This window comes from Pygoscelis adeliae, unplaced genomic scaffold (genome assembly GCF_000699105.1).
Source record: "Pygoscelis adeliae isolate BGI_AS28 unplaced genomic scaffold, ASM69910v1 Scaffold14, whole genome shotgun sequence".
NCBI classification, from domain to species: domain Eukaryota; kingdom Metazoa; phylum Chordata; class Aves; order Sphenisciformes; family Spheniscidae; genus Pygoscelis; species Pygoscelis adeliae.
Window position 1 is genome coordinate 6344019 of NW_008825109.1, and position 14959 is coordinate 6358977.

At 42.3% G+C, this 14959-nt stretch overlaps 2 protein-coding genes across 2 annotated transcripts in view; both read left to right on the forward strand.

Moving 5' to 3' along the window:
* Window positions 1-7138: 7138 nt before the first annotated feature.
* On the forward strand, window positions 7139-13192 carry LOC103920197 (complement C1q and tumor necrosis factor-related protein 9A-like). The gene is made up of 3 exons (XM_009327880.1): window positions 7139-7304; window positions 10077-10139; window positions 12387-13192. Exons 1-3 carry the CDS (start codon window positions 7139-7141, stop codon window positions 13190-13192), a joined length of 1035 nt encoding a protein of 344 aa, XP_009326155.1.
* A 1371-nt stretch (window positions 13193-14563) lies between these two features.
* Window positions 14564-14959, forward strand: part of MIPEP (mitochondrial intermediate peptidase) — an 80522-nt gene continuing 80126 nt past the window's right edge. The window contains exon 1 of the mRNA XM_009327881.1: window positions 14564-14680. Within this exon, the coding sequence (XP_009326156.1) occupies window positions 14564-14680 (117 nt within the window). The remainder of the gene's footprint in view (window positions 14681-14959) is intronic.

Consider the following 14959-nt stretch of genomic DNA (forward strand, 5'->3'; position numbering starts at 1 on the left):
TTGTTGTGGGGTTTTTTATTGTCCACAAAATATCCTCTGTGATGCAAAAATGTATCAACTGTCATATTTATTTTATTATTTTAAAGCAAAAAAGGTCACACCCTCCTCTCTTGGTTTTCCAGTAACAGCTGCAGTACTTCTCAGCACAAGTTCATTTTAACAACTACTAAACCTGATTCTGGGATTGAAGTCTTCATCGTTCAGGCAAAACCCATCCTTGTTACTGTCCCAGCCATATGCATCTGCAGTGACTGTGCTTTACCTTGTCCTGGCAGACAGCTCCCATGGTACCCCTTGGAAGTAAATGCAAATGCAGCCTCTGTATTAGTAAAGCTCCTGCTAACAGAGGATGGTGACTTAAGTACTGTAGTTCAGATAAGGAGGATTATATTTTATTTTCTTTGGAACAAAAGCAAAACCTTTTGAAAGGCTTCATCCAAAAGGCGTGTTCTGTAAATGTGTGTGAACAGGCTTACCTGCCTGCTTGTTAGAGCAATGGGCAATGCTGCTGGAGAGTCAACTTATTGCTCTGATTCAGGGAAGTTTTTCGTTTCTTCTTATCCTGACAGAGCAAGGGACCACATCTGAAAGGCGTGCGTGTGTCCTTCCTGCTCAAGGCTGCGTCAAAAATTACGTTTCTCTGAGACACATTAGCTTTAACAAAATAACATACTTTGCTGAAATCTTTTCACCAAAAATGCTTTGGCAATTTCAAATGCTGGCAGAATAGTTGGGTTTGCCAATTCTTTTGCCCTCCTTCCAATGTCCAAGCTCTTATCTCTATTTCTTGGTTCACCTCACAGCTGAGAGTTTCCCAGGCCTCCCAAGTGCTGCTGCTGCAGCAGGATTTGTGCCGAGTGCTCCAATATCAAAGTGAAAGGCACAGTCTGAGCACTGAGGTAGATCAGATGACCGAAAAACATACCTTGAGCAAACACTGGAGTAGGGCGTTGTGATCAATAGGCTTTCTAAGGAGCTTGCAATTCATCTGGCCATGGTGAGCTCATTTGTGCATTTTATTTCCTGCTTTGGCAGTCAGGCTAAATCCTGTCAATCGTTCCATACTGTCAGCTTTTAAGTTCCTCGAGAGCTGATCTGTCAGGTGGACCTTTTAGTTCGCACAGAAATAGCACTGCTTGTCTCAGGTTTTTTGGTTTGGTGGGTTTTTTTAGGGGCTACATGATGATCTGTGCTTGGTAACAGAGACAAGGATTCGGGCCTTTTTATGTTACAGTACCAAAGGAGAAATGAAAAAGTCAGCAATGGAAAACTGTACATCATGTAGCCTGTAAGGAAAGCACACAAATATTTAATGTGTTTCTGAATATTTTTCAAAATTCAGTTATTCTAACTAGCTAGAGAACATGTAATTGTGAGAATATGTCTAAACTGTATAAACTGTCAGCACAACATGTTTTTTTTTTTAATCTTAGGTCTGAGTTAGGTTTAGTTTACTGCAGTCAGAACTGACTTCTGGTTGTCCAGGTGAGTACTAAGGGCTGAGAACTCACATACTGCCACTACTAAGTATTTAGGCTCTGGTTTCAAAAAAAGATGTATGTGTGTGCATGTGTGTGTGTGTGTGTTTGTATCCATATGTATCCACACACACACCCCCACACCCACATCCCTTTATAGACTCCACATGGCAACCCCAGATAATGTCTCTGCTGGTACCTACAGCAGGTTGCACCAGACAAGTGATCCACACCCATCACACCTTCCCTCTGTTTATGTTACATCTTACATTTCTGTTGTGCATATTGGCGTAAGGGGACAACGACACCTGAGCAAGGTTTTTACCCAAGTCATTTTAATGTTTTAAGCATTCAGAGTGGGCCACCAGCAATGACGGACAAACCACTCCGCAGACAAGCGAAGGTTGGAAGGTGTCCGCATCACTGGAGTCTGGTGTCAGCAAAGTTCAGAAGGGCAAATCTGAGAGGGCAGAGGTTAGCAGAGCAAGGAGTACCCCTGCCCTTCAAGGGCTCAGTTTCACTCAGAAGAGAAACACAAGATGATGTAGGATTTATCGACTGTTTCTCCTAGTGATTTTTGGAAAGCTGAAACTGCTTCAGGGGGAAGGAGGAGCTCCAGGTGCTCCTGAGGGACTTTGCTGGCAGAACCAGGCACATACTAAATTCCTCCTTGTTTCTGGCACATAGGAAATAAGAAGGCAGAAGGCCCAATATATACACTGAAGTGAACTGTCAGTAGGCAGATTTGCTAGGCACAGTTAACCTTGGCCTCTACCTATAAGCATACCCCAGACTTCGGAGATACTGACTCACAAAGGACTGAAAAAGTGTCTGGAAGGTGCTCTGCTCATAAGGTTGGGTATATCTTCTTTTATTAACCATCCATCTCATGGTTATTACTGCCATATTCAGCTCCTAACAAAGGTAATTAGCACAGCAATCAATCTAAAAAACCCCTGCATCTCCTGCCATTCAGAAGCAACGTTTTTTAAAAGCAAATTAGGAACTTTTGCTACTGTGTAATTATTTCCAAGGCATTATTCTGTGATGAGGCAAGGCATACTAGAAAGCAGCTGACGGTAGTTTGTCTTTAAGGCCATTCCTACAGCAGTTTTCTTGGTTCTCTGCTAAAAAAGTATCAAACTGGACTAACTGCAGAGTCCGTCAAGGTAAATGTAACTAATGAATTACGTCATTCTCACCTCAGGATTGGGATACACAGACCACCACTGTTGTCATTGTAAAATTCACAGCCTCTTTTGGGTCAGCGTAAGGACCCTGCTGTCCTGGAGGCCCTGCCGCTGCGGGTGCCGTGTCCCCAGGAGCCCCTGCTGCCCCCGGTGCTGTCACCCCAGAGCCACCGGCTCTCCCAGCACCCCGCAGCCAGGAAGGCTCAACAATAAATCCAGGTTTTCTGCATGGCAGGACAGATCACTGAGGGCACAGCACTAAGCTGGCAGGGTGGGCTATTTTTCAGTGACTCAAACTTTTGAAGTGTGAGAGGAGGCCAAAGCTAAGCAATCCTAGAAAAATTCAGATGGTGCCTAACGGGTAAAGAGAAAAGGATTGTTTGTCGTGGCTCTCATTTCTTCTTCTCAATTAGCACAGCAGCGAGGCTAATTTGGCTACAGAAGTTCATTCAACTAGAGCAGCTAATTGCTGCACATTATCCTTCCTTTTCCTCAGAGCACGGTAGATACAATGTCCCAGACGCAAACCAGGGCACCATAACGCTTGCAGTATTTTCGTAGTACCACAGGGTGGCGGTGAAGACCTTGGTGAAATCTATTCACCGCTCAGCTGTGCCGAGGATACATTATTCGATACGCAGAGCACACATGTCATATCTTTGCAGTGTGGGAACCCCCTCAGACACAGTGTTTTCACTCACTTGCACCAACAGGGGTGAATTAAGGCCACTTCCTCTAACACATTAACTCCTGTTACTATTGGTTTTATCCTTCACTGTTCATGATCACCATTTAAGGAGCTGATGATACGCTCAGTTGCTTACCACTAGTCCTTAGACAGCAGCAGTTTCATTAGTTTCAGGAAGACACAGGTGAGTATCAAGTTATGGCTTCTTCAGATTTAGTTACCAATAATATATAATTTAGTAGCACAATAGCTTTGACTGATGCTTGAATGGCTAGATGGAGAGCCTGCTAATTACACATGAAAAGCTCTCTTTGTCATTCCATTTATTTACTTTAACTCAACCTCGTTACTTCTTTTCCACAATCATCTAATATTTGTGATGCCACGTTCACAGCATTGTTATTTTTAATTTCTATAGTCTTTTTGTCCCTAATTCCATTGTAAATTGCTTGACACAGAAACAAACTTTATTACATGTTTTTGCAGCACAATAATGGTATGAGACATGCCTTCCATCCTACAAACCAACCAAGCTGTCAAAGGCTAACATTTGTATAATGTATTTGTATAATGGAACAGGCAAATCAAAGCTTTATTATAGAATCATAGAATCATTAAGGTTGGAAAAGACCTCTAAGATCATTGAGTCCAACCATCGACCCAACACCACCATGCCCACTAAACCATGTCCCTAAGCGCCTCATCTACACGTCTTTTAAATACCTCCAGGGATGGTGACTCAACCACTTCCCTGGGCAGCCTGTTCCAATGTTTAACCACTCTTTCAGTAAAGAAATTTTTCCTCATGTCCAATCTAAACCTCCCCTGGCGCAACTTGAGGCCATTTCCTCTCGTCCTATCACTAGTTACTTGGGAGAAGAGACTGACACCACCTCACTAATCCATTTTAACAATTTACTTTCATGTAACAGTGGTACAAGCCAAAGTACAGAGCACTTCAGCTTAATATTGGAATAAATAGGAAGATTCCAGTTTAAACCTCTGTTTTAATTATTGAACAGCTCTCAAAATTAAATCACTGACCTTTGAGAATTTAGTGACCAAATAAGTACTTGTCCTCAAGGCACATATTTGAAGCGTGCATTCCTTTACATGAAGCTTTTATACTCTGGTTAAAGATGCCCAAGAACACTGCAAGTACAAAGTGAATGAGGTAAGACCAAAGATCCTATATATGTGATGATGGTGGTGGTGATGATGATGATATTGATGTTGTCAGCCTGTGGAGAGGAGTGCATGTATGGGCACCAAACTGTCTATTCCTTAGACAAAAAAACATTCCCTTAGACAACTGGGAATCAGGTGTTCTGTCAGTGCACAAGGACTGTCAGACTTCTCCATGGGGTGCATCATATCCTAACAGCGTCATACAGAGCACTTCTTCCTTTTGCACTCTTCTGGAGTCTTTTGACTAAGGCAGCAAATGTTTATATAGCTCAGAAGTAGCAAATGTTTAATCTATTTTCAACTTTCTTTAGTGCCAACCAGCAGCAGCAGACAAAGCAGGACTTTGCTGGTGGGTGATCAAACACCTATAGACCATTGGCAAAGGCACCATAAATCACATTTCCAATAATTGTTGCAAAATGGGGAACTTTTCTGAAGACAGAAGAAAAAGATTAAGGAACGTGTCCCAAAATTAAGGTCTTCCTCTATAAGTTAAGTTAAAAGAATATTTAGATCTAATATTGCTATGTGATTATTCTTATTGAGAATATACTAGTCTCTTGCTACATGGCATTTGTGTGCATTGTTTCATAAAACTGAGAAATGGTGGTGAAGAGAATAAACAGAAGACTTTTTTTAGTCAATGCTAGTTAATATTTTAAAAGGAATATGGATCTTAGTATTAAGTTCTCATTAATGAAAGAACCAATTCAAAAGCCAATTATGTAAAATTTACTCATTCTGACTATCACTTTTACCTGTATAAGTACTTAACCTATATAGCCCAAGCTTCTGTGCATTAGACATTTATGAATATTAATTCCAAATAAAATGGGCATTAATTGTGTTGCTATTTGAGTTTTGTTCCTCAGTCTAATCTCTGCCCATTAATTGCTCTTACACTCACTTAAATCAGTTGTGTCCAGAATTAAGTGTTAATGTATTTCGGTGGGCCTATATTAAAAGACATTATATAGGAGGGACACTCTAATGAAAGGATAAATATAAGCCGGACTTCAAGTACCATAGTTACATGAAGGGGGAGAACCAGACTAAAGACTTGTTTTTGCCAAAAAACTCTCTTACTTGATCCCTCACATCTTTGCCCTCATCTCACTCTGTTCCAGCTCTGACCCCCTCAGGTCATTCAACTTATTAACCCAGTAGACGACTAACTCCAATGAAAAAAACAAAAGAGAAAAAATGATTGCTTTGTGCTGAATTAGGGGGTTGAATTGCCCTAGCTCACCTCCTGTGGCACCAGAGACAGCTCCTGGGAGATGAGAGGTACAACTGTGCAGTCACGAGTAGGTGCAGGGAGAAATGTGGATGGAGAAGCGGGCATTAAGACCTCTGCTTCTTCTTGGTTATGAGCTGTTTGACTGGCTCAATTATATTATTTTTCCCTTAGGAAGCTGTTAGATAGATACTGGGTTATTAATGGCCAACAGTGATAAAAGGTTGGAGACCAGAGAGAAGAAGGGTTTCCTTACAGACTCCAAATGCATAAGGTGCCATTTGGTAGGAAGTCTTTGAAATATGAAAGAGGATGCTGGAAGATGTAGACAGGCTTCTGCCTGGCTCTGAAAGGCAGCAATGGCCACGAAAGAGCTCCTCTTTGGGCACTGTGCTGGCTAGGGTTGTTTACGACGAGATTTCTGAACAAGGAGAATGCCTGTGTGTTATGTAAGCAAAACTACAGCTCAGAGAAACAGGACATTGTATGAATGCTTGTGTACAAATGTGGGATCACTGGTCCTACCTGAATCACCCCCCAAACTTCAAATTTTGACTGTTGATTTGGGCTTAGGACAGCAACAACATTATTATTAGCACGCTTCCTTGTAGACTTGCCAGACATTGGGGTTTCATGGTTTTGGTTGGAGTAAGGCAGGTCACTGGATGTTCTTCGACATATAGCTGCTGCAACTGTATATTCCTTGCTGTAATTGCTGGGGGAAAAAAAAAGAAAGATCACTTTTGCCCGAGTTGCCTTTTTATTATGATCTTGAAATTTGGGTTAGGTTCAGCCAAATCCATGAAATCTGGGCTTTGTCAATGCACTCACAGTTTAAATAGAACAGTGTGAAACTCTATGGGATGCACTGAGCTGTTGTCTTCTTGTTTGCTGGCTAGATCCTGAGGATATCAAGGATAGCTCTAAACCTCCCCAGAGCTTTTGTGACTTTCAGCTGCTCACCATCTACCTGCATCAAAATTTCCCTTTGCAGGGTCACTTATTTCCAGAAGTCATACTGCATGAGATATGAAACAGAACCTGATGCTCCAAATCACAGGGAATTAAGGAATATTTTAAATTGTGTAAAGCTGAGTTAATGTTTCAAATGTGTAATGATGCTATGGCTGAAATTCCCATTAAATTATTTGACATAGCACTCAGTAGTCCCCAGGACTGTACTTAATGCTATATAGAGACCTATAAATAAAACAAAACAAAACAATAGACACCATGAAAACCCATTTCCTTTTTTTCCTCCCTCCCCCACCCTGCATCCCCTTCTAAGGTAGACTTAGGCAGATGTACTTTTGCTTTCTTAAATCTTTCAGCCAAAATCATATAACCTATCTAAAGAATGAAAAGCTGGATTATACTGCTGGCTATTGTAGTCAGCACAGCAGAAACACAAAAACAGGACGTCTGTACCCAAGGGTATCCTGGCATCCCCGGCAATCCTGGGCACAATGGCATACCTGGTCGTGATGGACGTGACGGTTCAAAAGGCGACAAGGGAGATACAGGTACTATGTTCAGAATGAATGATTTCATGAATCAAATGCAATGCCATTAGTTCCCGAAGCTGTCTGTAGTCACACTGCATCAACGGGGTTATTCTCCCTAGCCTTCAGAAAACATTTCAGACATTGGTCATTTACTTGTTTGAAGAAGGAAATATAAAGAAAGACCTAATAATGAAAGCAAGATAGCGAATACTATGAAGAGGTCAGGTCCATGGGATAAAAACAAAAGAAGAAAGACTTCACCTTCTATTTTGGAAATATTTTCATGTCTATTTGAAATTTTAAAGCTTGTAAACCTACTCCTACATCTCTAAGATAGCAACTATATTTCTGTAAAGAGCTTCAAGCCCAGTAAAAAAAAAACCCAACAACTGATACCTTGTTCGGTGTAATAAGAAGTGTGCAGTGGTAAGAAGATTTCTCTTTCTTACCTAAATTTTACATTTGTAGGACTTGCTTCTGAGTGTGCCTACTTGCTGTAACTCAAGAGCCACTAGAGGGAAGTTCAGGAATGGAGACTATTGAAAAACAGTGTAGGATTCATGTCTGCTCTGACAGGCTATAATAGAGATTTGTGTGTGATACTGAAGACAGAGGCAATCTTCTCAGCATCCTAAAGCTAATAATTCCCATAGTACTTCAAGCCTCAGGATAACGACGGCCCTTGCATCCATGCTGGAATATCAAGGCCAGGGTTACACAAGGTGATAAATCTGTGGCATGTGGGTATATAACACTTCATCTGAAGTGTCACAACCCCAGAATGCAAACCACAGGACAAGTGCAAATCTGCTGCTTCAAATTTGTTCACAAAATTTGCGGGGGGGAACTTTTCCCCAACAGGCTTTATGTTAGGTCAGCTATTGTGTGGCATCACACAGGTGGCATTATGGCTTAATGCATAAACCTATCACAAACACTGTTATTGTGGGCCTGGCTAACTCAGCTGCACATAGCAACCCGGATCAAACTTGTACTTATCAGATAAACCCTTCCACAGAGTGCTGATCTTAAGGATTATGAATCACAGCTTTTTTCAGTGGAGTATATAATCTAGTACATAAATCAAACTGAGCTTAACAGTCTAAAAGAAATTAACTTAAAATGTGCTAAAGTGTTTTACTATGTCTTTCAAGCTAGTGGGAATGTCTGCGTTTAACCGACCGCTAAGCTAATGAATCACCTGCTCCACCAGAAAAGTATATGCCTCTGCAGACAGCGTATGCTGCAGAATCAGTGTTGAAGGTGTAGTTTGATGTGCGGTTCTTTGATGGCTATGCTGGTATAGGCAGGATCCTCTGCCAGATCCTTTTCCTACCACTTGACTCTACTCTCTTATACACCACAACTGTTTGTGTGGCTATACAGTAAACTAGATCAGCTGAAAAATAACCAACACTTATAATTTGGGCAATGAAGAGTTATTCACTGCTTATCACCTGCCCTGGACCACTGGAAGACAAGTCTACCAACTTACGTATTTACCTCAGTGATTGCTAAAGAGTTATTTTGAACTCTCTTGTTTATAAAATGATTTAGAGTTCTCTGTCAAGCAACCACTCGCATGCTCCTTCTGCTTTCAGTGCCCTAGCCTGGCTAAAACCAAAACCTTTTAAAACTTAGAAACAAACAAAAAAAATTCCATTAGCTTCTTAATAGGCACATACAACTAACTGCCTTCTCTTTCTATATGCAGGGTCCAGGCAAGTCTGAAAAATGGAAAATCTAGAGCTTACTTATTTTCATTTATCTTATAAAGGTCGTCACTTTACTCCAGTGAGTTATCACATGATATAACTGGTTTCTGATTAAGTCCCCAAATTTTTTTCCTAAATTAAGCTATTATGATGACTGTACTGACTACTCTTTGTTCGAACAAATTGGAGTGACCGTACCATTCTTTATATTGTATGTTTATATTGTATGTACACCTTTGCAGTTAAATACATGAGACTTAGTTTTGTTCCTTACCAAGTCAATGAAACTTCAGCAGATGCTGGACTGTGCCCATTGTGCAGAAAACTGCTAAAGAACTGTTCTCCTGTCTGTATGGCCGGAGAGCTGTTCTTGGAATGTGGTTACATCCAAACTGCCAACTCTTTTTTCTTCTGTTGCATTCTGGATGCAAATCCCAGTATTTGATCACACATCTCTTGGTCACGTGTGATGTCACTACAAAAATGACTTCTATAATTGCTCTCTTTAGAGCAGTGGGAAGTCCGTGTCATGCTAGATACAGGGATCAAGAGTGTGAATGCCTTCCCCAGATCTACAGGCAGTACTATTCCACTGTAATGTTTCATTACCATTGGCCAAACCCCTGCAGATGGCTCTTCTTGAGAGGGGAGTTTACCATTGTTTCACGACTAGGCTTCCTGTCCCTGCAAAGCTTCTTCCTGAATGTGGCCTCCTCAGTCCTTTTCCTGCTGGTATCTTCCACGGATGGAGGCAACAACAGGACAAAAGGTTTTCACATTGGTGGTCCTGACCAGGGTATAGCTCCTCTACATATCTCAGTAACCCACCTCTTTATGCCAAGGATTCCCTCTGTCTCAAAAAAGCACTGTCCTCAAGCAAGGTTTCTGTGCTCTCTGTCAATCTCTCCATAAGATGAAAGTACCAGCAGTGCCACCCACTAAAAGTCAGGAATAAGACTACTCTTTACATCACTGTTTAGCCAGGCTTGAAGAGGGAGGATTAGAGAAGGATTCATCCCAAATTTTCTGGTAATTTAATTGTTTAATGAAAATCTGTTTTTCTCTTCTGTACTAGGCAAAGCAGGACTTCCTGGCAGTCCAGGAAAAGATGGTGCAAATGGAGAGAAAGGTGAACAAGGTCAGAGAAGGAGTGTTTCAATTTATTATATGTCTATCAACTGCTGCCCTTGTGTTTGTGAGCACTGGACGTGCTATACATTCTAGCTGTAGCGAAAGTACCATAAAGGTTAAAAAATCTTTTTTCCAGAAGTAGTAGAGGCTGCACAGATATGCTGGCAATACAATAGGAATTTGCCACCTGCAATTATCCCACTGCCTCTGATGCCCTACAACTTGTTCACTCAGCCTGTTATCCTACCTTTCCCATCTCGGATTCTTTTGTCAGCGTCTGAGGAAGACACCACATCTGCAGCTACCTCAGGAAAGTGAGGCTCCTGTAGCTATGTATGCAACTTCAGGGAAAGGGACTTTTAAAAGACATTCTAGAAGACACAAGTTATACACCTAAAAATACAGTAGATCCTGTATACTTCACCTCTTTAGCCAATCTATGCATATGCAGCACGTCTCCTGTGTCAGATGGAAGTACACGGCCAAAGTGACTTGTGCATAAAAGCAGGGAGTCAGCCATTGTGCAAGTGGCATCACATCATTCTGCACAAATTCAGTAACTCAGAGATGCTGGACTTGTGCATCCTTAGAGTAATTGTACACAGGCAATGTATATATCCAAAAGCATGGAAACCTGCCAAAGACAGTGTCCAGGTTCTCCAAAATCCTGAAGTTGACCCTGAGAAATAACATACGGTATATGCATTGCATAGGAGTAATTACAAGCTGCTCTATATCCCTCAGGCTTTTCTCCAGTCTATTAGAAACGACCCCAGTCCTGGAAGAAGTGTGAGACATGAGGCCACAAATGTTGTTTAAAATTACCAAAGCTACCTTCTTTTCTTGTGTCCTTGTCCTGATGGACCCGCACTGCTTTTCCCAGAGGCTCACCGTACAACCTCACCTGTTTTCAGTTCGTTGCTGCTGTTAAATACTCTCAATTGTAAATTGAGAACAGCATTATTCCTAACATCAGAAGCCAGAGGCCCTTATACAGAAATTACCAGCTTCTTTTCCTGATTGATAGAGTATATGATCATTATGGTATCTTTTGTCTATCAACTGCTAACATGCCCTTCACATCAGGAGACCTTCACCTTCAAAGCCTTGTACAGCAATCAGAGGATTTTCAAAGGCTTTGAGCTTCAGTCCAAGAGTGGATGAAGGATAAATGGAGCATGTGGCAGCAAATAACAAGGACAAAAAGCCTTTAGTTGCACTGCAGTAGCAATCTAGGTAACCCAAGCAAAGTTCCATCATGTGGAAATCACAGAAACACATGGCAAGCAAGTTCTGGGTGTTGTCCAAATAGAACCTTCCTCTGATTAAATTGTGAACCATCTCCCCCATTTTGTATACCAAAGGCTGAAACCAAGTGTCCAAACAGATGCTGCTACCTGTGCCTGAGATGATGTGAGCTGTCAGTGCTACCATCAGCCTGTAGACAAATCACACCTTCCTTTCTTCGAACTAATTCTTGCTGCTCTCAGCCAGGGCACCTGTTTTCTAACACAATAGCAGGTTCTTCAGATGTTATGCTTATCCTGCACTTAAATGTATGAGAAATTGTATGTACAGTGAGTACAGTATGTACAGTTGTTGTGGTTTAACCTCAGTCGGCAACTAAGCACCACGCAGCCGCTCGCTCACTCCCCCCGCCCCCCAGTGGGATGGGGGAGAGAATTGGAAAAGCACAAGTGAGAAAAACTTGTGGGTTGAGATAAAAAGTTTAATAATTGAAATAAAATAATAATAGCAATAATAATAATGTAATAATAATAATAATACACAAAGCAAGTGATGCACAGTGCAATTGCTCACCACCCACCGACTGATGCCCAGCCAGTCCCCGAGCAGCGGCCCCCCCCCGGCCAGCTTCCCCCAGTTTATGTACTGAGCATGACGTCACATGGTATGGAATGTCCCTTTGGCCAGTTTGGCTGTGCCCCCTCCCAGCTTCTTGTGCACCTCCAGCCTTCTCAGTTGGTAGAGCATGGGAAACTGAAAAGTCCTTGGCTAGTGTAAGCATTACCTAGCAACAACTAAAACATCGGTGCCTTATCAACTTTGTTCTCATCCTAAATCCAAAACACAGCACTGTACCAGCTACTAGGAAGGAAATTAACTCTATCCCTGCCAAAACCAGGACACACACCTACACATATATGTCTTTGTGCTGAAACACATGTTGTGCCCCACTAATCCAGTGGAAGATCACAAGAAAGTGTCTTTTTTTTCTTTTTTTTTCATTTAGGAGCCAATGGGACTGTTGAAGAGAAGGGGAACAAAGGAGATAAAGGAGAAAGAGGACAACCTGGGAAACTGGGACCAAAAGGAGTTATAGGGTCAGTGGGTTACAAAGGTCAGAAGGGAGAGCTGGGACTGCAAGGTCAGAAGGGGTTAAAAGGAGACATTGGGCCCACAGGTCCAAAAGGGACAAAGGGTGAAATTGGCCACCCCGGAAGAGTTGGTTTCCCAGGGCCAATTGGCCCAACTGGTAACCCAGGTCCTAAAGGTAATACTGGAGATCTGGGGCCACAGGGTAATCCAGGAGTTCAGGGGGAAAGAGGCTTGAAAGGAGACAGAGGAGATAAGGGGAACGTAGGTGCCCCAGCAGTCCTGCCAAGGAGTGCTTTCAGTGTCGGCCTTACAATCACCACCAAATTTCCCCCCCCGAATCGCCCGATCAAGTTTGACAAGGTGCTGTATAATAGTCTAAATGACTACAACTCAGTTACTGGCAAATTCACCTGCAAATACCCCGGTGTTTACTATTTCACCTACCACATCACTGTCTACTCAAGGAACGTCCGAGTAGCTCTAGTTAAAAACGGCATCAAGATGCTGCACACAGTGGACAGGTACCAGAGTGGAGAGGACCAGGCCTCAGGAGCTGCCATCCTCGAGCTACAGGGAGGAGACGAGGTGTGGCTGCAGGCTCACCAAGGAGAGACTTTCAACGGGCTGTTTGCAGACGCTGATGATGATACCACCTTCTCTGGGTTCCTCCTGTTCAGCACCTCTGACCCGCTGGAGCCGCTGCCATCGCCCGCCACGTAACTCCACGTTATCCGTGAACGCTGTATGTCTGTGTCCTTCAGCCCTCCCTAATAAAGTTGTTATTTGCTGGCCAATTTCTACTGGATTCAACAGAAAACAGAAATCACGCAGGGAGGTACCCTGAGGGCTGAAAAGGAGACACAGGACTGCAGGGCAGGTTGGGACCGGTTAGGTGCCTCCCTAAAAGTTGAGTAAAATTTTTTTTTTTACCAAAGTCATCACAGCGGGAAGGTGCAGGATCACACTAGTTGTATCTGTAGGAAACCAGGCATCATTATGCACACAACTGCTCATTGCACAACTTATTGTGCTCATTTTCATGACCAGCTGCTAAAACAGAGCTCAAGTCTTCAGAGCCATACTCAGAAGAGTTTGAATTAAATGCCTTCTTGTCCCAGTCACAAGGTACCAGGTGTTTATTTATCAAACTGTCCTTATCTACTGTTGTCAGCTCTGTTTTTTAAAACTCAAAACAAAAAAAAAATTCCTAATGTGCATAAACCTTTTTTATGGCTGCAGTTGCAGGACAGTTGGTTTCAGGAATGGTTTCTGCACAAGGAAGGACAACTCTTAAGAATCTACAGTGCTGGGCTTGACACATTACTGGTTTGGTGACTTACTGTAGTTATACAGGAATGCATGCACCAGTTCTGAAGGGCAAATGTTTTTAAAAAAAGCGGGACAAAATAAAAGATAAAATTTCAAGTTCTGGAATTACGACATGTGGGTCCCTGCCATCTTGTACAAACATTAAGCAGCAGTTACTTCCAAGCCAGTTTATATCTTTCTAGGTGGCATGTGTAGATGGACTTGAAACTTGGTTAGTTTGCATCCAACCATTTAAAAATAATTTTTAAACTTGGAATTAGCGTAGTTTGATACCTCCATAGGGGCTGCTTGCTCTGTGGCACAAATGAGTTTTGTTCCAACTGGGTGGATTTTACAGCTTTTAAATCTGGTTCTTCCTCTCCGAAGGTCTGAAATAGAGTGAAATAGAGTGGATAGGAGGAACTGCCATGTGGATTCTCTGATGTGGGCAGATATTCAAAGCCGGTGCAAAAATACAGCATAATGCTGCTGTACTTCAGAATTAGCCGGTGCAAAACAAATTCTCCCAAATGAAAGATAATCTTTAATCAACACTGAAGCAGACATACTGGAGAACTGTTTGAGAGAGATTTCCTGTGCCATAAAACTTTCATTTATGTGAATTTTCTCAGAATTTTTTTTTTTCTCTTTTCCCCTAAAACTCAAAAATATAACAGAAGATGCTGGTAAGTCTCACTCCCTTCCCTTAAAAGAGAATAAAGCAGAGATACCAACTGACACGGGTCAGCATAATGAAATTTAGCACAAATGCAACGTAGGAGCATGAGGCCTGGCTTCCTATCACCCCCCGCGCTGCTGGGGAGGCAAGGAAACACGGACATGTCCCCACAGTTGTTGAACCCCAAGTATGGATCGCAGACCCAAAACGAACACAGTGAGGTGGTCTTCTTCAGGAAAAACGGCTGCACTTCTCATTGTCAGCTGACTTTCGGTGAGGGAGATACTAGGACACTATGACAGAGGAAAGGGTTATGTGAATTTTTCAGTAAGAGGAGATTTTTTTTCCTGTAAGCCACAGGACGTAAGTTTGTGTCATAGAAGCATCTGGACCAAAAAACGCTTTAAAATGGACATAGGTTTAAAGGGAAAACATGGAGGAGAAATTTCAGTCGGCAGAGGCCCCTCCTCTCACCGCGGCCCCGGCGCCCGCCAGGCCCC

Bases quoted from the DNA above. Each gene is read 5' to 3' on its own strand.
- LOC103920197 (XM_009327880.1), top strand. From the start codon at position 7,139: ATGAAAAGCTGGATTATACTGCTGGCTATTGTAGTCAGCACAGCAGAA. The intron at 7,305-10,076 runs GTACTATGTTCA...CTTCTGTACTAG, and splicing joins AGGCGACAAGGGAGATACAG to GCAAAGCAGGACTTCCTGGC. The intron at 10,140-12,386 runs GTCAGAGAAGGA...TTTTTCATTTAG, and splicing joins TGGAGAGAAAGGTGAACAAG to GAGCCAATGGGACTGTTGAA.